This window comes from Ranitomeya imitator, chromosome 10 (assembly GCF_032444005.1).
Source record: "Ranitomeya imitator isolate aRanImi1 chromosome 10, aRanImi1.pri, whole genome shotgun sequence".
NCBI classification, from domain to species: domain Eukaryota; kingdom Metazoa; phylum Chordata; class Amphibia; order Anura; family Dendrobatidae; genus Ranitomeya; species Ranitomeya imitator.
This window is the reverse complement of record NC_091291.1, coordinates 9,499,686-9,523,451: the sequence shown is the minus strand read 5'-3', so window position 1 is coordinate 9,523,451 and position 23,766 is coordinate 9,499,686. Positions and strand designations below refer to the sequence as shown.

The window sequence follows — 23,766 nt, the reverse complement described above, 5'->3', positions numbered from 1 at the left end:
TAAACTTGTTATAGGGGTCAAGTCCCACTTTTTGACCATGTGGTTAGTTTAAAAAAAATCTTTTTAAGCTGACAAAGCTCCTTTATGTTAAAATGAACCCCTTAAACCAGGTTTTTGCCACCTAATCTGACAGCAGCATAATGTAGAGACAGAGACCCTGATTCCAGCGATGTGTGACTTATTGACCTGCACGGTGCAGTTTTTATCAAATCACTGTTTTATCAGCAAGAGACTGTCCTGTAGTCCATCCCCACCCCCACTACTGATTGGCAGCTTTCTGCCTATGCACAGTGAACATAAAAAGCTGCCAATCGGTTTGGGGCGGGGTTATACAGAGCTCAGCATTCTGAGAGCTGCTAGATCTCCAGCAGAGAAAACTGTTTTTAAACAAAACTCCAGCACACAGTAAAGTAAATGAAGCATCACCAGAATCAGGGTCTCTGCCTCTACATTATGCTGTTATCAGATGGGGTAGCAAAAACCTGGTGACAGATTCCCTTTAAAAATAGCTAAAAGAAATCCCCATAGATACCCTATAAAAAGTTATAGACGAAAATGTATAGCTACATCCTATTACATTGCAAAGCTGTAACTTTAATGGGTGCAGGCGATGTAGTTGCACTCGGACCCCATGGCCAAGGTGGGTCCAAAGGGTTCTTTTAGCCCATAGAGGATGACCAATAATATTGAAAAACCAGAAATTGGGGACTCTTTTGGAGATTTTGAATTAAGGCCTATGAACTTTATATTACACCACTGTTCAGGTGAATAGGAGCTGATCTGCAGCTCTTGGCAGCAGGCATTACACAGTGTATGGAACTGATTACATGCATCTCCAGAGATGAAAACTGGGATAAGGCATCAGTACAATAGGAGTGGACAATTCCTTTAAGTCCTCAATTTATGATCTAAATGAATATGGTGCTGTTCCTGGATAATAATACAGTCATGGTGACATCTTGCTGGGAAGCCAGCAATCTATGTGGCACATAGACGGGTGGTGCCTGGTGCAGAACAAGCTGTAAATATGGTCTTGATTATTGCCCCAAAATAATACATAATCCACTATATGATTATTATATTCATTCAACAAGCTGAAAAGCCGTGGTTCAGTTCCAGAGTTCTGCTGTCCAGCTTGTGAATGATCCATGTTAGATGTTAGATTCGCAAATCTGACTTATGTGAGGCTCTGCTCATGGTGTCGATATATGGGAACCGCCATGGGGTCCAGAACCACCCTGACTTGACTTCCCAATATGATGCACTAACAGACCCATCTGTGTATGAGAGCACGCTGTGATACAATGTATCACTGTGCACGATGACATCATTTAACCTGGTGCTGTTTACAATGCGACATTAAATTCCGTGTATCCGTTGAGTTCTCTTCAGTATCCTTTAGGCTTCAGTGTGGGGGTCCATGTTTTATGACGGCTTTAGGATGGAAAGTGTAAAGCGGATATTTTTTTAATAAGTGGTGATATCAGATTTTGGGAACCCGGACGTCAAACTAAATGCATAGGTTAAAAGATACATTGAAACTAACTGCTTACATTCTGTGGCTGCAGGCAACCATGTAAGGAGGATAGGATTACCCACAAGATCACAGCCGAAAGTGGTTACATTCATCTCATTACATGGCTTGTTCAAAGGCCAAATTGTTGCGGCTGCGATGTTTATATTGTTCCGCTACTTCTGTTTCCAAAAGGCGAAGACAAGTGTTCGATTCATGACATCTGCAGAGAAGATGGGAGGTTTTTTTTTTAGTAGCCTGTTTATGACTTGGTCATTTTCTTTTTTTACTTTTATATGTTTCTGAGGATAAAGGTTATTTTTTTTTGTGTGTTGGACAAATTTTATCTTTCAATCGCATTGTTTAATTTACAATTAGAATGCATTGAAAACTGAGAAAACCGAGAGAAAAAAAAGGAACCATTGTGGCAAAATTAAACCGCAATTCCATCATTGGTTTTGGGAGTTTTTTTTTAGAGTTCATTGTGCAGTAAAAACGACATCCGACATCAGAGTTTTATTCCATTAGTCAGTACAGTTACACCTAAATTATGTAGTTTTTTAGTTTTTTTTTTGCATTTTAAGCTTAAAAAAATTAATCTTTTTTTAAATAGAAAAAAAAAACAAAGATTTTTAAAAAAGAAATCTCATGTCCCCATTTTTGGGGACCATTTTCGTTTTTAGTTTTTTGCGTGCTCAGTTGACGATTTTCCTACTAACATTAGGGATAAATATTTTTTTATTGCATTTTTCGGCTTGGATGCAGCGATTGAGAAAAAGCAAAAAACAAAAAAAAACTTTATTCTGGGATTTTTTTCTTTTCGCTCTCACAACTTTTACCAGACGGATTAGTTAACTTTATATATTGATAGTGTAGACTTTTACAGATGCGATCATACCAAATATGTTTATTTTTATTGCCTTTTTTTTTTTTTAATAATTTTTTATTTTTAACTATTTGTTTTTTTTACTCTAGTGCAGTTTGAAGAGTAAATTATGGGTCTGTTTTGAAGTCCAGGCCATGGGATGGTCTTCTTAGAAATAGCATCATGGTAATCTATCGGCCCCCAACAGTCGTGATGTAGGGGAGAGGCGATGGGAGTGCGGAACCGCAACACAGATGATGGCTGTGTAACAAAAATGAACCTCACAGTTCAGAAGCCTGTGGCGGCGCGCTGGGAAACAATGTATCACTATGGCGCCACATGCTGGCTACAGTGTGACATTACAGTTTTAGCCATTCACCTACGTAAATCCAAAGAGTGATAAATAATACATTACATTTTTATGGATTGCTTGCGCTTTTCAATTTTTATTTATTTTATTTTATTTTATTTATTTATTTATTTATTTATTTATTTGGGTGATAAAGGAGGAAGCCCCAATCCTCATTCTATTATTTTTGTGGAGTTGCAAAAAAATAAAACCACCCCCAATGTCCTGGCGTGGGCGAATATTCTAGTCTCCATTTCCTGATACGATAATTCAGAAGCTGGAGAAGTTGCTGTGTATTTGTGGTTTTTTCGGGAAGCAAGTCGGACCTCCTAAGATTCCAGGATACTTTCATCTCTGGCGGCGCTCCAACATAGGGAAATCTCCAAACTGTTGATTTGTCCATTACAGCCTAATGTTCGGTTTCCTTACCATACTGAGCGTCCCCTTGTAACATTTCGCAACACAAGTCCAGCACAGTTTATCCTTATTTTTTTCTTGGGGAAATATTCGGTAGTTGTGGCTGAGGAGCACTCACATCCACATATTATGTTCGGTTTTGCATCGTCTCCTGATGTTTTTCAGTTTTTTAGCCAGTCCAAAATGTGCCAAACGTATTGGGTTCATGTCCAATGGAATCTCGGAAAACGGCGAAACAAGAAAAACAGCAAGACGCCAGAATTACATTTTTTTTTGGCAACATTGCAATAAGATGCAATTAAGTGTCATGCCGACTTCGGACTGTGTTCATACTGTAGAGTCTGATGTGCAGTCTTAGGGGTTTAGCTCAGGGCTGTACAGGAGATAGGGACAGGTCGGGGACTCAGGCCTCCCTACCATCAAGGGTACCCCTGAGTTAAGGAAAGACAGGGCTTCCCTAGCCTAAAGGGCAGTTTAGTGATCCAGGTTCCTCATTCCCTGTTTTCCCATTTCTCCCTGTGACAAAAACATTATATCTGCCCCAAAATGATATCGGTAAAAATTAGAGTGGAGCGAATTTGTTCAGACTCGGTTCCGAATACGATAGGCAGCGAATATTGTTTTTGCAATATTTGTCGAACACAGCCGAACGTCATTAGAGTCAATGAGAGTAGAAATTTCCGAATATGTTCGGAACCGATCATCAAACATACATTCGGCATGAATTGGGTAACAATATGGCACAAATATGGCAAATTCAGATTCGGCAACCGAATCCAAACAAATTCCCTCAACTCTAGTAAAAATGGCAGCTCAGTAGGTAAAAGAAAAAAGCTCTCATCCAGCCCCAGATCCCTAAAATTAAAACGTTTCAGGTTTCAGAAAACATTGACAAAAGACAATTGCTCAACTTGGTGGTTCAGTGGTTTATGAAAGTCTACCCAGATGTGCCAGAGCTTCACGTTAAAGTACGCTGCGTCATAGCTCATTCCCACAAGTCAGCTACAGCTGCCGCCAATAAGACAGTGCCAAAGTAGCGCATGCAAGTACCAGCTCACCGATTGGTGTGTGATGTCACCACACAATGGAACTCCACACTGCACATGCTGGCAAAGCTTTGTGAGAAGCAAAGGCCAATTTTGGAATACCAGCTCCAACCTGCCACCATTAACTATCCCGCTACTGTGCCTACTTAAACAGTCTCTGTTGACAAATAAACATGAATCTTTCCATTTTGACCAGGTGGACATGGAGGAAAATATGAGGTAGAGAGATACTACTCATCCTTCTCTCATCTGATCAGCGCAGATTGGGTAACAAGGAGGACATGGAGGCTGAGGAAGAGGAGGAGGAACAGAAGCTGGCACCAAAGAGGGTATTACAAACACAAGCTTTGTTTAGTTTCTCCTACGTGGATGGGCTGAGGAAGGGAAAGAGGAGTAAGCGATGGAGGAGGAGTGATGGAGAGTCGTCATCATGGTGGAGACAGGTAAGTGTTGGCTTTAGGGACCGTCACGGATCGGGGTGACTTTAGGCAAACTGACGGGTATTACATGTGCAGGGGGGTTTATCTTAGTTATCCCTCCACTGCTACAATGTGATGAAAAAACACACACAAGTCTATGGACCTCTTAGTTTACAGCAGGGGCTTATTCTAGTTATCCCACTGCTCTTCAATATACCACGAACTGCAGGGATTTAAGTATATCCCGCTTTACAGTTCCGCTTGAACTTGCAGCTCTCTGGTGCCCCCCTTAACCTCAGGTCAGATTAGGTACTGCACCTAGGGTAATTAGTCGCCAGAATGGCAGCCTGCTATGTACTGGCTATTGGGCATGCTGCAGCGAGGCGATTTAAGTACTCCTACTCAGGCAGGAACAATAATTATAAATGCCGCAGCCGCTTCAACAACTCCCAAAGGCACATCACACGGTATGCTGCCACCAGCTTCGATTAAACGGGTCCAAAGCTAACCCAAAACAGTAGCGTAATTCCCTTCAGAAGACTTAGGGTATGTTTTAGAGCAGGAAGAACAACTAGTAATTTATATATTTTACTCCGAAATTTTAAGGCAGTGTTTATAAAAAGGCATATAAAGATGTTACAAAAGAGACAATTGAAAATATGTACAAGGTAATTATAAAAATAACATGGATTAAAGAAGAAAGGTAAAACATGTTCTCAGGTCATTTCAGGCAAAACCATGCTGATAGGCAGTGCTCCCAAATATCCCAATGCATAGTACAGCTCCTCAGGCAAAAAAACTCAGACTCAGACTCTGAAGGCTGGGTAAAGTGGAGTCACTTAAATAACAACAGCCTCGTGACATCACTAACAGGGCTGGTTTCCTCAGACCCTCCTATCTCTTCAGTTTTACTAAATTTCACACAAGTTTGTCTAATGCCTGTATCTCCACTACAGAACATGTCAGAATCATAACATACCCAGCGTTCATCTTGTATTAACATTGGCATTCTAATGAGACCAAATTTGGACTTGATGGGATGCATAGTTCCAGAGAAATCCATACTCTGTCCCTGTTGGAACTAGAAGCCCGCGCTTACCGTGGCTCATAGATCCGTCGATGGAGATTCACAATATATCCTTATTATTTTTCTAGCCCAAATCGGTGGCCCAATATCTTACTATAACCGAACAAAGAACCGCATGTCTTTGAGAAGGATAATCAGACCAGTTTCAGCTGGAGGGAGCTTTAGGCCGCTACAAGCGCAATAAACCTTCCTCGGCTTGGGGGAAGGGCAGAGCATTGAGAAGAATAGCTGCACTCACACACACATAGAAACAAAGGGAGACAGAGAGAGAAGGGGGGGTTAGCCCGCAGCATGGGTCTAACAGGCAAGCTACAAAATCATATCACATTTCATACAATATCGTGACACCTCCCCCTTTTGGTCTGCGCTAGGGAGGCAGAACCCCACGGTATGCCTCCATGCACACCTCAGTAGGTTCACCCTGGTGGGACAGTCCATCTGCATTGCCATGCTCCCTGCCTGTTTTATGTTCAATAGTGAAGTCAAACTGTTGAAGGGCAAGGCTCCAGCGTAGCAACCAGCCGTTGGTTCCACACATGGCGTTTAGCCAGCGCAGAGGATTGTGGTTGGTCACCACGGTGAAGATGCGACCGTACAGGTAGGGCTGCAAGCGCTGCAGGGCCCAGACAATGGCCAGGCACTCCTTCTTGATGGTGGAGTAGGCCACTTCCCTTGGCAAAGGTTTCCAGCTCAGGTACAACACGGGGTGCTCTTGATCCTCCGAGTCAACCTGGCTGAGCACAGCACCGAGGCCAAAGTCGCTGGCGTTAGTCTGTACCAAGAACGGTCGACTGCTTTCAACACAGGGGCGTTGCACAGTGCTGTTTTTAACCCCTGGAAGGGCCCCTCACAGCCATCGGTCCAGTTGACGATGTGGGGTAGCTTCTTCCTGGTGTGGTCCGTCAAAGGTTTGGCCAGGCTACTATAGTGCTGCACGAAGCGCCCATAGTACCCTGCCGTGACCAGGAAGGACATCACCTGTTTCTTGGTCCTGGGGGTGGGCCAGTTCACGATTGCTCCCACTTTCTCAGGCTTTGGCTTTAGGGTGCCCCCACCTACTCGGTGCCCCAGGTAGTGGACCTCACTCATGCCCATCTGGCACTTTCCCGGCTTGATAGTCAGTCCAGCTCAGTGAATTCGCCTGAGCACCTCCTCGAGATGCTGCAGGTGTGCATCCCAGGAGGAACTGAAGATGGCAATGTCATCCAAGTACGCCACGGCGTACTTCTCCAGTCCCTGAAGCAGGAGGTTGACCATCCGCTGGAAAGTGGCAGGGGCATTCTTCATGCCGAAGGGCATGATCGTGGACTCATACAGTCCAAAGGGTGTGATAAAGGCGGACTTCTCCTGCGCCTCAGGGCTCAGAGGAATCTGCCAGTATCCTCGACTCAGATCCATTATTGATAGGTAATCTGCGCCAGCTAACTTATCCAGCAGCTCCTCGATGCGCGGCATTGGGTGCGCATCAGAGGCTGTGATGGCGTTGAGCCCCCTGTAGTCCACGCAGAACCGGGTGGTCCGATCCTTCTTTGGCACGAGAACTACAGGTGAGGCCCACGCACTCTTTGACCGTCGAGTCACTCCCAGCTGTAACATCTCATCGATCTCCTGGCGCATAACCTGCTGCACCTGGTCGGAGATTCAATAAGGTGTTTGCAGAGTGGGGCATGATTCCCGGTGTCCACCTCGTGGACTGCTAACTCAGTCCTTCCAGGTCGGTTGGAGAAAACTGCTCGGAAGGGTTCCAGCTTGGTCCGCAACTGCGACCGCTGGGGTTCGGTTAGTGAGGCGTTTACCTCCGCGTCCTCAATGGACCCACCGACCTTTGCTTGGGCCAGCATGTTCAGGAGGGTGTCTTCCTCCCAATCTTCGGGTAAGCTGCAGACCGGTAGGACGAAAGGTTCACGTTTGTGATGAGCCTTCATCATGTTGATGTGAAAGGACTTTCGCCTACCTCGAGCGTGGTCAAGCGTGACCACGTAGGTGACCGGGTTGAGCTGTTGGTGGACGACGTACGGACCCTCCCAGGCTGCCTGAAGCTTATCAGTTGGCACAGGGACCAGCACCCACACCTTTTGACCCACGTGGTAGGTCCGCTCCCGGGCGTTCTGGTTGTACTAGTGCTTCTGGTCAGCATGAGCCTGCGTCACCTGCGTCATGTTGTCATGCACCAACTGCGGCAAGGTCTGCATCTTGTCACGGAAGCGCATGACATACTCCTCTATGGACACTTCAGAAGGGTTCACTGTGCTGTTATGGCTATTGATGCTGAGCACCACGCTCCAGTACTGCATGGATACCGCACGCTGTGGGTCTAAAGAGGTGTATTTGATTCAGCGCTCCCTATACTGCATTGTTGAGTCCTGGTGCCGTTCGTCTCTTTGAACATTGAGAAGAATAGCTACACACACACACACACACATAGAAACAAAGAGAGACAGAGAAGGAGGGGGGATGGGGGTTTAGCCCGCAGCATGGGTGTAACAGGCAAGCTACAAAATCATATCGCATTTCATACAATATCGTGACACTGTATTATACTCCAGAGCTGCACTCACTATTATGCTGGTGCAGTCGCTGTGTACATATATTACATTACTGATCCTGAGTTACCTCCTGTATTATACTCCAGAGCTGCACTCACTATTCTGCTGGTGCAGTCACTGTGTACATACATTACATTACTGATCCTGAGTTACATCCTGTATTATACCCTAGAGCTGCACTCACTATTCTGCTGGTGCAGTCACTGTGTACATACATTACATTACTGATCCTGAGTTACATCCTGTATTATACCCCAGAGCAGCACTCACTATTCTGCTGGTGCAGTCACTGTGTACATACATTACATTACTGATCCTGAGTTACCTCCTGTATTATACTCCAGAGCTGCACTCACTATTCTGCTGGTGCAGTCACTGTGTACATACATTACATTACTGATCCTGAGTTACATCCTGTATTATACCCTAGAGCTGCACTCACTATTCTGCTGGTGCAGTCACTGTGTACATACATTACATTACTGATCCCGAGTTACATCCTGTATTATACTCCAGAGCTGCACTCACTATTCTGCTGGTGCAGTCACTGTGTACATACATTACATTACTGATCCTGAGTTACATCCTGTATTATACTCCAGAGCTGCACTCACTATTCTGCTGGTGCAGTCTCTGTGTACATACATTACATTACTGATCCTGAGTTACATCCTGTATTATACCCCAGAGCAGCACTCACTATTCTGCTGGTGCAGTCACTGTGTACATACATTACATTACTGATCCTGAGTTACCTCCTGTATTATACCCTAGAGCTGCACTCACTATTCTGCTGGTGCAGTCTCTGTGTACATACATTACATTACTGATCCTGAGTTACATCCTGTATTATACCCCAGAGCTGCACTCACTATTCTGCTGGTGCAGTCACTGTGTACATACATTACATTACTGATCCTGAGTTACATCCTGTATTATATCCCAGAGCAGCACTCACTATTCTGCTGGTGCAGTCACTGTGTACATACATTACATTACTGATCCTGAGTTACATCCTGTATTATACCCCAGAGCTGCACTCACTATTCTGCTGGTGCAGTCACTGTGTACATACATTACATTACTGATCCTGAGTTACCTCCTGTATTATTCTCCAGAGCTGCACTCACTATTCTGCTGGTGCAGTCACTGTGTACATATATTACATTACTGATCCTGAGTTACCTCCTGTATTATACCCCAGAGCTGCACTCACTATTCTGCTGGTGCAGTCACTGTGTACATACATTACATTACTGATCCTGAGTTACATCCTGTATTATACTCCAGAGCTGCACTCACTATTCTGCTGGTGCAGTTGCTGTGTACATACATTACATTACTGATCCTGAGTTACATCCTGTATTATCCTCCAGAGCTGCACTCACTATTCTGCTGGTGCAGTTGCTGTGTACATACATTACATTACTGATCCTGAGTTACCTCCTGTATTATACCCCAGAGCTGCACTCACTATTCTGCTGGTGCAGTCACTGTGTACATACATTACATTACTGATCCTGAGTTGCATCCTGTATTATACTCCAGAGCAGCACTCACTATTCTGCTGGTGCAGTCTCTGTGTACATACATTACTGATCCTGAGTTACATCCTGTATTATACCCCAGAGCAGCACTCACTATTCTGCTGGTGCAGTCTCTGTGTACATACATTACATTACTGATCCTGAGTTACATCCTGTATTATACCCCAGAGCTGCACTCACTATTCTGCTGGTGCAGTCACTGTGTAAATACATGACATTACTGATCCTGAGTTACATCCTGTATTATATCCCAGAGCAGCACTCACTATTCTGCTGGTGCAGTCACTGTGTACATACATTACATTACTGATCCTGAGTTACATCCTGTATCATACCCCAGAGCTGCACTTACTATTCTGCTGGTGCAGTCACTGTGTACATACATTACATTATTGATCCTGAGTTACCTCCTGTATTATACCCCAGAGCTGCACTCACTATTCTGCTGGTGCAGTCATTGTGTACATACACTACATTACTGATCCTGAGTTACCTCCTGTACTATACCCCAGAGCTGCACTCACTATTCTGCTGGTGCAGTCACTGTGTACATACATTACATTACTGATCCTGAGTTACCTCCTGTATTATTCTCCAGAGCTGCACTCACTATTCTGCTGGTGCAGTCACTGTGTACATATATTACATTACTGGTCCTGAGTTACCTCCTGTATTATACCCCAGAGCTGCACTCACTATTCTGCTGGTGCAGTCACTGTGTACATACATTACATTACTGATCCTGAGTTACATCCTGTATTATACTCCAGAGCTGCACTCACTATTCTGCTGGTGCAGTCGCTGTGTACATACATTACATTACTGATCCTGAGTTACATCCTGTATTATCCTCCAGAGCTGCACTCACTATTCTGCTGGTGCAGTTGCTGTGTACATACATTACATTACTGATCCTGAGTTACCTCCTGTATTATACCCCAGAGCTGCACTCACTATTCTGCTGGTGCAGTCACTGTGTACATACATTACATTACTGATCCTGAGTTGCATCCTGTATTATACTCCAGAGCAGCACTCACTATTCTGCTGGTGCAGTCTCTGTGTACATACATTACTGATCCTGAGTTACATCCTGTATTATACCCCAGAGCAGCACTCACTATTCTGCTGGTGCAGTCTCTGTGTACATACATTACATTACTGATCCTGAGTTACATCCTGTATTATACCCCAGAGCTGCACTCACTATTCTGCTGGTGCAGTCACTGTGTAAATACATGACATTACTGATCCTGAGTTACATCCTGTATTATATCCCAGAGCAGCACTCACTATTCTGCTGGTGCAGTCACTGTGTACATACATTACATTACTGATCCTGAGTTACATCCTGTATCATACCCCAGAGCTGCACTCACTATTCTGCTGGTGCAGTCACTGTGTACATACATTACATTATTGATCCTGAGTTACCTCCTGTATTATACCCCAGAGCTGCACTCACTATTCTGCTGGTGCAGTCATTGTGTACATACACTACATTACTGATCCTGAGTTACCTCCTGTACTATACCCCAGAGCTGCACTCACTATTCTGCTGGTGCAGTCACTGTGTACATACATTACATTACTGATCCTGAGTTACATCCTGTATTATACTCCAGAGCTGCACTCACTATTCTGCTGGTGCAGTCACTGTGTCCATACATTACATTACTGATCCTGAGTTACATCCTGTATTATACTCCAGAGCTGCACTCACTATTCTGCTGGTGCAGTCGCTGTGTACATACATTACATTACTGATCCTGAGTTACATCCTGTATTATCCTCCAGAGCTGCACTCACTATTCTGCTGGTGCAGTAGCTGTGTACATACATTACATTACTGATCCTGAGTTACATCCTGTATTATACTCCAGAGCTGCAATCACTATTCTGCTGGTGCAGTCGCTGTGTACATACATTACATTACTGATCCTGAGTTACCTCCTGTATTATTCTCCAGAGCTGCACTCACTATTCTGCTGGTGCAGTCACTGTGTTCATATATTACATTACTGATCCTGAGTTACCTCCTGTATTATACCCGAGAGCTGCACTCACTATTCTGCTGGTGCAGTCACTGTGTACATACATTACATTACTGATCCTGAGTTACATCCTGTATTATACTCCAGAGCTGCACTCACCATTCTGCTGGTGCAGTCACTGTGTACATACATTACATTACTGATCCTGAGTTACCTCCTGTATTATACTCCAGAGCTGCACTCACTATTCTGCTGGTGCAGTCACTGTGTACATACATTACATTACTGATCCTGAGTTACATCCTGTATTATACTCCAGAGCTGCACTCACTATTCTGCTGGTGCAGTCACTGTGTACATACATTACATTACTGATCCTGAGTTACCTCCTGTATTATACCACAGAACTGCACTTACTATTCTGCTGGTGCAGTCACTGTGTACATACATTACATTACTGATCCTTAGTTACATCCTGTATTATACCCCAGAGCAGCACTCACTATTCTGCTGGTGCAGTCACTGTGTACATACATTACTGATCCTGAGTTACATCCTGTATTATACCCTAGAGCTGCACTCACTATTCTGCTGGTGCAGTCTCTGTGTACATACATTACATTACTGATCCTGAATTACATTCTGTATTATACCCCAGAGCTGCACTCACTATTCTGCTGGTGCAGTCACTGTGTACATACATTACAATACTGATCCTGAGTTACATCCTGTATTATACCCCAGAGCTGCACTCACTATTCTGCTGGTGCAGTCACTGTGTACATACATTACATTACTGATCCTGAGTTACCTCCTGTATTATACCCCAGAGCTGCACTCACTATTCTGCTGGTGCAGTCATTGTGTACATACACTACATTACTGATCCTGAGTTACCTCCTGTACTATACCCCAGAGCTGCACTCACTATTCTGCTGGTGCAGTCACTGTGTACATATATTACATTACTGATCCTGAGTTACCTCCTGTATTATTCTCCAGAGCTCCACTCACTATTCTGCTGGTGCAGTCACTGTGTACATATATTACATTACTGATCCTGAGTTACCTCCTGTATTATACCCCAGAGCTGCACTTACTATTCTGCTGGTGCAGTCACTGTGTACATACATTACATTACTGATCCTGAGTTACATCCTGTATTATACCCCAGAGCTGCACTCACTGTTCTGCTGGTGCAGTCGCTGTGTACATACATTACATTACTGGTCCTGAGTTACATCCTGTATTATACCCCAGAGCGGCACTCACTATTCTGCTGGTGCAGTCCCTGTGTGCATACATTACATTACTGATCCTGAGTTACATCCTGTATTATACTCCAGAGCTGCACTCACTATTCTGCTGGTGCAGTCACTGTGTACATACATTACATTACTGATCCTGAGTTACACCCTGTATTATACCCCAGAGCTGCACTCACTATTCTGCTGGTGCAGTCACTGTGTACATACATTACATTACTGATCCTGAGTTACATCCTGTATTATACTCCAGAGCTGCACTCACTATTCTGCTGGTGCAGTCACTGTGTACATACATTACATTACTGATCCTGAGTTACACCCTGTATTATACCCCAGAGCTGCACTCACTATTCTGCTGGTGCAGTCACTGTGTACATACATTACATTACTGATCCTGAGTTACATCCTGTATTATATTCCAGAGCTGCACTCACTATTCTGCTGGTGCAGTTGCTGTGTACATAAATTACATTACTGATCCTGAGTTACATCCTGTATTATCCTCCAGAGCTGCACTCACTATTCTGCTGGTGCAGTTGCTGTGTACATACATTACATTACTGATCCTGAGTTACCTCCTGTATTATACCCCAGAGCTGCACTCACTATTCTGCTGGTGCAGTCACTGTGTACATACATTACATTACTGATCCTGAGTTGCATCCTGTATTATACTCCAGAGCAGCACTCACTATTCTGCTGGTGCAGTCTCTGTGTACATACATTACTGATCCTGAGTTACATCCTGTATTATACCCCAGAGCAGCACTCACTATTCTGCTGGTGCAGTCTCTGTGTACATACATTACATTACTGATCCTGAGTTACATCCTGTATTATACCCCAGAGCTGCACTCACTATTCTGCTGGTGCAGTCACTGTGTAAATACATGACATTACTGATCCTGAGTTACATCCTGTATTATATCCCAGAGCAGCACTCACTATTCTGCTGGTGCAGTCACTGTGTACATACATTACATTACTGATCCTGAGTTACATCCTGTATCATACCCCAGAGCTGCACTCACTATTCTGCTGGTGCAGTCACTGTGTACATACATTACATTATTGATCCTGAGTTACCTCCTGTATTATACCCCAGAGCTGCACTCACTATTCTGCTGGTGCAGTCATTGTGTACATACACTACATTACTGATCCTGAGTTACCTCCTGTACTATACCCCAGAGCTGCACTCACTATTCTGCTGGTGCAGTCACTGTGTACATACATTACATTACTGATCCTGAGTTACCTCCTGTATTATTCTCCAGAGCTGCACTCACTATTCTGCTGGTGCAGTCACTGTGTACATATATTACATTACTGGTCCTGAGTTACCTCCTGTATTATACCCCAGAGCTGCACTCACTATTCTGCTGGTGCAGTCACTGTGTACATACATTACATTACTGATCCTGAGTTACATCCTGTATTATACTCCAGAGCTGCACTCACTATTCTGCTGGTGCAGTCGCTGTGTACATACATTACATTACTGATCCTGAGTTACATCCTGTATTATCCTCCAGAGCTGCACTCACTATTCTGCTGGTGCAGTCGCTGTGTACATACATTACATTACTGATCCTGAGTTACCTCCTGTATTATTCTCCAGAGCTGCACTCACTATTCTGCTGGTGCAGTCACTGTGTACATACATTACATTACTGATCCTGAGTTACCTCCTGTATTATTCTCCAGAGCTGCACTCACTATTCTGCTGGTGCAGTCACTGTGTTCATATATTACATTACTGATCCTGAGTTACCTCCTGTATTATACCCGAGAGCTGCACTCACTATTCTGCTGGTGCAGTCACTGTGTACATACATTACATTACTGATCCTGAGTTACATCCTGTATTATACTCCAGAGCTGCACTCACTATTCTGCTGGTGCAGTCACTGTGTACATACATTACATTACTGATCCTGAGTTGCATCCTGTATTATACTCCAGAGCAGCACTCACTATTCTGCTGGTGCAGTCTCTGTGTACATACATTACTGATCCTGAGTTACATCCTGTATTATACCCCAGAGCAGCACTCACTATTCTGCTGGTGCAGTCTCTGTGTACATACATTACATTACTGATCCTGAGTTACATCCTGTATTATACCCCAGAGCTGCACTCACTATTCTGCTGGTGCAGTCACTGTGTAAATACATGACATTACTGATCCTGAGTTACATCCTGTATTATATCCCAGAGCAGCACTCACTATTCTGCTGGTGCAGTCACTGTGTACATACATTACATTACTGATCCTGAGTTACATCCTGTATCATACCCCAGAGCTGCACTCACTATTCTGCTGTGGCAGTCACTGTGTACATACATTACATTATTGATCCTGAGTTACCTCCTGTATTATACCCCAGAGCTGCACTCACTATTCTGCTGGTGCAGTCATTGTGTACATACACTACATTACTGATCCTGAGTTACCTCCTGTACTATACCCCAGAGCTGCACTCACTATTCTGCTGGTGCAGTCACTGTGTACATACATTACATTACTGATCCTGAGTTACCTCCTGTATTATTCTCCAGAGCTGCACTCACTATTCTGCTGGTGCAGTCACTGTGTACATATATTACATTACTGGTCCTGAGTTACCTCCTGTATTATACCCCAGAGCTGCACTCACTATTCTGCTGGTGCAGTCACTGTGTACATACATTACATTACTGATCCTGAGTTACATCCTGTATTATACTCCAGAGCTGCACTCACTATTCTGCTGGTGCAGTCGCTGTGTACATACATTACATTACTGATCCTGAGTTACATCCTGTATTATACTCCAGAGCTGCAATCACTATTCTGCTGGTGCAGTCGCTGTGTACATACATTACATTACTGATCCTGAGTTACCTCCTGTATTATTCTCCAGAGCTGCACTCACTATTCTGCTGGTGCAGTCACTGTGTTCATATATTACATTACTGATCCTGAGTTACCTCCTGTATTATACCCGAGAGCTGCACTCACTATTCTGCTGGTGCAGTCACTGTGTACATACATTACATTACTGATCCTGAGTTACATCCTGTATTATACTCCAGAGCTGCACTCACTATTCTGCTGGTGCAGTCACTGTGTACATACATTACATTACTGATCCTGAGTTACCTCCTGTATTATACCCGAGAGCTGCACTCACTATTCTGCTGGTGCAGTCACTGTGTACATACATTACATTACTGATCCTGAGTTACATCCTGTATTATACTCCAGAGCTGCACTCACTATTCTGCTGGTGCAGTCACTGTGTACATACATTACATTACTGATCCTGAGTTACCTCCTGTATTATACCCGAGAGCTGCACTCACTATTCTGCTGGTGCAGTCACTGTGTACATACATTACATTACTGATCCTGAGTTACATCCTGTATTATACTCCAGAGCTGCACTCACTATTCTGCTGGTGCAGTCACTGTGTACATACATTACATTACTGATCCTGAGTTACATCCTGTATTATACTCCAGAGCTGCACTCACTATTCTGCTGGTGCAGTCGCTGTGTACATACATTACATTACTGTAATGCTGTCCCTTGAAGACATCTGTTGGATCCAACGGAAGAACCTGGTAATGAGATTGATTAGAAAGTTGGCGCTTGGCCTCCAATGTGTAAAGATCTTTTGGCCAAATCACCATGGTACCCCCCCACCCCCCCCCGCTATATTAGAGCAAGTCTAAGCTATTGACTCTACATTTCCCCTGATGAAGACGCTTGTCCCCCCGAGCATGAGCACTAGTATCTGATAGAGGGTTACCGCTTCTCCTTTTTGGCTTCTTCTGCCGTTTCATTCCCGGACCCCTGGGTGATATGGTTTTTTTATTTGTAAATCTGTGGCATTCATATGCAAATTCTCATCATATTTTGGCAAAACGTGTGTTTGCCTTGTCCCCAGGTTGTAGGATAATGCTGTGTGTTTAGTCATCTCTTGCACAGGGTAAATAGGACCGGGGGACGGCACTTGGACTTGGTTTTTGTACTTACAGGTCCTTCTCAAAAAATTAGCATATAGTGTTAAATTTCATTATTTACCATAATGTAATGATTACAATTAAACTTTCATATATTATAGATTCATTATCCACCAACTGAAATTTGTCAGGTCTTTTATTGTTTTAATACTGATGATTTTGGCATACAACTCCTGATAACCCAAAAAACCTGTCTCAATAAATTAGCATATCAAGAAAAGGTTCTCTAAACGACCTATTACCCTAATCTTCTGAATCAACTAATTAACTCTAAACACATGCAAAAGATACCTGAGGCTTTTATAAACTCCCTGCCGGGTTCATTACTCAAAACCCCCATCATGGGTAAGACTAGCGACCTGACAGATGTCAAGAAGGCCATCATTGACACCCTCAAGCAAGAGGGTAAGACCCAGAAAGAAATTTCTCAACAAATAGGCTGTTCCCAGAGTGCTGTATCAAGGCACCTCAATGGTAAGTCTGTTGGAAGGAAACAATGTGGCAGAAAACGCTGTACAACGAGAAGAGGAGACCGGACCCTGAGGAAGATTGTGGAGAAGGACCGATTCCAGACCTTGGGGAACCTGAGGAAGCAGTGGACCGAGTCTGGTGTGGAAACATCCAGAGCCACCGTGCACAGGCGTGTGCAGGAAATGGGCTACAGGTGCCGCATTCCCCAGGTAAAGCCACTTTTGAACCATAAACAGCGGCAGAGGCGCCTGACCTGGGCTACAGAGAAGCAGCACTGGACTGTTGCTAAGTGGTCCCAAGTACTTTTTTCTGATGAAAGCAAATTTTGCATGTCATTCGGAAATCAAGGTGCCAGAGTCTGGAGGAAGACTGGGGAGAAGGAAATGCCAAAATGCCTGAAGTCCAGTGTCAAGTACCCACAGTCAGTGATGGTGTGGGGTGCCATGTCAGCTGCTGGTGTTGGTCCACTGTGTTTCATCAAGGGCAGGGTCAATGCAGCTAGCTATCAGGAGATTTTGGAGCACTTCATGCTTCCATCGGCTGAAATGCTTTATGGAGATGAAGATTTCATTTTTCAGCACGACCTGGCACCTGCTCACAGTGCCAAAACCACTGGTAAATGGTTTACTGACCATGGTATTACTGTGCTCAATTGGCCTGCCAACTCTCCTGACCTGAACCCCATAGAGAATCTGTGGGATATTGTGAAGAGAAAGTTGAGAGACGCAAGACCCAACACTCTGGATGAGCTTAAGGCCGCTATTGAAGCATCCTGGGCCTCCATAACATCTCAGCAGTGTCACAGGCTGATTGCCTCCATGCCACGCCGCATTGAAGCAGTCATTTCTGCCAAAGGATTCCCGACCAAGTATTGAGTGCATAACTGAACATTATTATTTGTAGGTTTTTTGTTTGTTATTAAAAAACACTTTTATTTGATTGGATGGGTGAAATATGCTAATTTATTGAGACAGGTTTTTTGGGTTATCAGGAGTTGTATGCCAAAATCATCAGTATTAAAACAATAAAAGACCTGACAAATTTCAGTTGGTGGATAATGAATCTATAATATATGAAAGTTTAATTGTAATCATTACATTATGGTAAATAATGAAATTTAACACTATATGCTAATTTTTTGAGAAGGACCTGTATATGTGTGACATTATTTGGTTTCCATGGAGTATAGCTGGTAGCAGATTGTTACATTTCTGTGCATATATGCGCACCTTTCACTGATAGACTCTATACTGTATCTAGTGCTCAATGGCATTTATTTCCAGTTGTCTGTGGGGTGCATGTGGCTTATTAGCCACGTGTGGTTTCTTGGTTTTTAAATGTTTTTAGATGTATGTCTTGCTCTGATGTGCCTTATTCGTATAAATAAAGTTATATATTTTTTTGAAGGTTGATCCCTGTTGTTATGCATATCCTTTTTCTCTTGTTTGGTTCTTAAACCATCCCTAACTATATCCCCATCCCTAACTATAGCCCCAACCCTAACTATAGCCCCAACCCTAATTATAGCCCCAACCCTAACTATAGCCCCAACCCTAATTATAGCCCCAACCCTAACTATAGCCCCAACCCTAACTGTAGCCCCATCCCTAACTGTAGCCCCATCCCTAACTATAGCCCCAACCCTAACTATAGCCCCAACCCTAACTATAGCCCCAACCCTAACTATAGCCCCAACCCTAACTATAGCCCCAACCCTAACTATAGCCCCAACCCTAACTATAGCCCCAACCCTAACTGTAGCCCCATCCCTAACTGTAGCCCCATCCCTAACTGTAGCCCCATCCCTAACTATAGCCCCATCCCTAACTATACCCCAACCCTAACTATAGCCCCAACCCTAACTATATCCCCATCCCTAACTATAGCCCCAACCCTAACTATAGCCCCATCCCTAATTATAGCCCCAACCCTAACTATAGCCCCAACCCTAATTATAGCCCCATCCCTAACTATAGCCCCATCCCTAACTATAGCCCCAACCCTAACTATAGCCCCATCCCTAACTATAGCCCCAACCCTAACTATAGCCCCATCCCTAACTATAGCCCCATCCCTAACTATAGCCCCATCCCTAACTATAACCCCAACCCTAACTATAGCCCCAACCCTAACTGTAGCCCCATCCCTAACTGTAGCCCCATCCCTAACTGTAGCCCCATCCCTAACTATAGCCCCAACCCTAACTATAGCCCCAACCCTAACTATAGCCCCATCCCTAACTATAGCCCCAACCCTAACTATAGCCCCAACCCTAACTATAGCCCCAACCCTAACTATAGCCCCATCCCTAACTATAGCCCCATCCCTAACTATAGCCCCAAACATAGTACCAACCCTAACTATAGCCCCAACCCTAACTATAGCCCCATCCCTAACTATAGCCCCATCCCTAACTATAGCCCCATCCCTAACTATAGCCCCATCCCTAACTATAGCCCCATCCCTAACTGTAGCCCCAACCCTAACTATAGCCCCAACCCTAACCCTAAAGTGAAAGTGGAAATAAATACATTTTTCTTATTTTATTATTTTTCCCTAATTAAGCGGGTGATAAAGGGGGGTATGATTTACTAATTATAGCGGGTTTTTATGTTTGGCAGCTGTCACACACTAAAAGATGCTTTTTTATTGCAAAAAAATTGTTTTTGCATCACTACATTTTGAGAGCTATAATTTTTCCATATTTTGGTCCACAGTGTCATGTGAGGTTTTGTTTTTGCCGAACGTATCGACTTTTTTATTGTTACCATTTTCGGGCACATAACATTTTTTGATCGCTTTTTATTCCAATTTTTGGGAGGCAGAATGTACAAAAATCAGCTATTCATGAATTTCTTTTGGGGGAGGCGTTTATACCGTTCTGCCTGTGGTAAAATGGATAAAGCAGTTTTATTCTTCTGGTCAGTACGATTACAGCGATACCTCATTTATATCATTTTTTATGTTTTGGCGCTTTTACACAATAAAAACTATTTTATATAAATTATTTTTGCATCGCTTTATTCTGAGGACTAAAACTTTTTCATTTTTCCAGTGATGGAGCTGTATGGGGGCTTGTTTTTGGCGGGACAACATGACGTTTTCAGCGGTACCATGGTTATTTATATCCGTCTTTTGGATAACTTGTTGTTCCACTTTTATCACTGTATGATGCTTAAGCATTTTTTTTTTAGCCTTTTTTTTTAATGATGTTCACTGAAGGGGTTAACTAGTGGAACGATTTTATAGGTGGGGTCGTTACGGATGCAACGATACTAAATATGTACTTTTATTTAGATTTTTTTATTTAAAGACTGATTTAATGATGGAATATTAATTTTTTTATTATATTTTTAAATATTTTTACAATTTATTTTTTTAATTTCACTCTGTTTTGCATGAGTGTCCCACTATGGGACACTCATGTTGCGCAGGCTGATCGATTATATGGCGTGCAGATCTGCATGCTGTCAGCGCTGCATGTCATTTCGCACTAACCTCAGAGACCTCCTGACATGCACTGTGCATGTCAGGAAATCTCTGAGCTCTGGTAACCCGGATATCGTCACGACATCGGGTTACCATGGGAGCGATCGGGACCCCGCATCATGCTGCTTCCTCCCGGAATGCTGCCATAATGTTTGATCGCACTTTATTGGGGGTTAAAGTGGAGCGGTCCTGATAGCGTATGACGTACTATCCCGTCCATAGGCATTAAGGCCCTGGGCACATGGATGGGATAGTACGTCAAAGGTCAGAAAGGGGTTAATTGAAATAATGACAGACTCATCTAATAATCTTAATTACTGCATGATCTGCATCACCTATTTCCACCTAGCTTCGCCCTGGGCCCTGTTGGACACGGCCCCAGTCCCCCATTGCCTTCCCCTGGGTCAGGGGGAGGCTAGTGGTGACTGATAACCATATCCAACAGGGCCCAGGGGGAGGCTAGTGGTGACTGAGGGCCATATCCAACAGGGCCCAGGGGGAGGCTAGTGGTGACTGAGGGCCCATGCCCAACAGGGCCCAGGGGGAGGCTAGTGGTGACTGAGGGCCCATGCCCAACCGGGCCCAGGGGGAGGCTAGTGGTGACTGAGGGCCCATGCCCAACCGGGCCCAGGGGGAGGCTAGTGGTGACTGAGGGCCCATGCCCAACAGGGCCCAGGGGGAGGCTAGTGGTGACTGAGGGCCCATGCCCAACAGGGCCCAGGGGGAGGCTAGTGGTGACTGAGGGCCCATACCCAACAGGACCCAGGGGGAGGCTAGTGGTGACTGAGGGCCCATGCCCAACAGGGCCCAGGGGGAGGCTAGTGGTGACTGAGGGCCCATGCCCAACAGGGCCCAGGGGGAGGCTAGTGGTGACTGAGGGCCCATGCCCAACAGGGCCCAGGGGAAGGCTAGTGGTGACTGAGGGCCCATGCCCAACAGGGCCCAGGGGGAGGCTAGTGGTGACTGAGGGCCCATGCCCAACAGGGCCCAGGAGGAGGCTAGTGGTGACTGAGGGCCCATGCCCAACAGGGCCCAGGGGGAGGCTAGTGGTGACTGAGGGCCCATGCCCAACAGGACCCAGGGGGAGGCTAGTGGTGACTGAGGGCCCATGCCCAACAGGGCCCAGGGGGAGGCTAGTGGTGACTGAGGGCCCATGCCCAACAGGGCCCAGGGGGAGGCTAGTGGTGACTGAGGGACCATGCCCAACAGGGCCCATGGGGAGGCTAGTCGTGACTGGAGGCCTGTGTGAGCCCCCTGGGCCCTGTTGCAATGCGGACCACCTGGGCCCTGCTGCAGTCTGGACCACCTGGGCCTTGTTGGAATGTTGCCCCCCCCCCGGACCCTGATGCAATGCAAACGGACCACCTGTGCCCTGTTGGAATGTGCAGCAGCCCCCGAGCCTAGAATCAGCTCATGCCTCACGGAACTCACCCTACTCGCCCGCCGCCTCCACTTGATCGTCTGCAGCCTGCACGTCGACCTCGTCCGGTCCCCCGCTGCCTTTTCTGGCCCACCGTCCGCAGCCAAGTAGTATACCACACCCTGCTCTGCTCCGGAATAAGGAAGTGGAGCAAGGCAGGGTGTGAGTCACAATTGACCATGATGCACCGCGCTCAGGCCACGGCTTAAAGGGACTCTGTCACCTGAATTTGGAGGGAACAATCTTCAGCCATAGGGGCGGGGTATTCAGGTGTTTGATTCACCCTTTCCTTACCCGCTGGCTGCAATATTGGATTGAAGTTAATTCTCTGTCCTCCATAGTACACGCCTGCACAAGGCAAGATTACCTTACTACGGAGGACAGAGAATGAACTTCAATCCAATATTGCAGCCAGCGGGTAAGGAAAGGGTGAATCAAACACCTGAATACCCCGCCCCTATGGCTGAAGATTGTTCCCTCCAAATTCAGGTGACAGAGTCCCTTTAAAGCTACAGTGCCCATTTCCGCTGCATTGCATTTACAACACTGTGGTGTCTCTTTACACCACAGTGTTGTTGGAGTTTGGAAGCCTGAACAAAATGTCAGGGGGCCCAAGCAGAGCGCGGACCGGGCTGCCAGCATTCTCGGGCCCCTCTTTTTGCTCCTCATCACCGGACCCCATACTGTAGTAACAGCTGTAATGCCCTGATGGCGGCCCTGCATACATTACATTACTGACCATGAGTTACATCTTGCATTATACCCCAGAGCTGCACTCACTATTCTGCTGGTGCAGTCACTGTGTACATACATTACATTAGTGACGATGAGTTACATCCTGTATTATACCCCAGAGCTGCACTCACTATTCTGCTGGTGCAGTCACTGTGTACATACATTACATTACTGACCATGAGTTACATCCTGTATTATACCCCAGAGCTGCACTCACTATTCTGCTGGTGCAGTCACTGTGTACATACATTACATTACTGACCATGAGTTACATCTTGCATTATACCCCAGAGCTGCACTCACTATTCTGCTGGTGCAGTCACTGTGTACATACATTACACTACTGATCCTGAGTTATATCCTGTATTATACCCCAGAGCTGCACTCACTATTCTGCTGCTGCAGTCACTGTGTACATACATTACATTACTGATCCTGAGTTACCTCCTGTATTATCCTCCAGAGCTGCACTCACTATTCTGCTGGTGCAGTCACTGTGTACATACATTACATTACTGATCCTGAGTTACCTCCTGTATTATACTCCAGAGCTGCACTCACTATTCTGCTGGTGCAGTCACTGTGTAC

General features: G+C 45.0%; 1 protein-coding gene across 2 annotated transcripts in view; it reads left to right on the top strand.

Moving 5' to 3' along the window:
* Positions 1-23,766, top strand: part of LOC138651232 (uncharacterized) — an 86,576-nt gene that overhangs the window by 14,318 nt on the left and 48,492 nt on the right. The window contains exon 4 of one of the 2 annotated variants that reach the window (XM_069741270.1): positions 4,387-4,633. In XM_069741270.1, the coding sequence (XP_069597371.1) occupies positions 4,472-4,633 (162 nt within the window). In that variant the 5' untranslated portion in view covers positions 4,387-4,471. Of the gene's footprint in view, positions 1-469; positions 4,634-23,766 lie in introns of those variants that run through there. The other variant, XM_069741271.1, reaches the window with a different exon arrangement.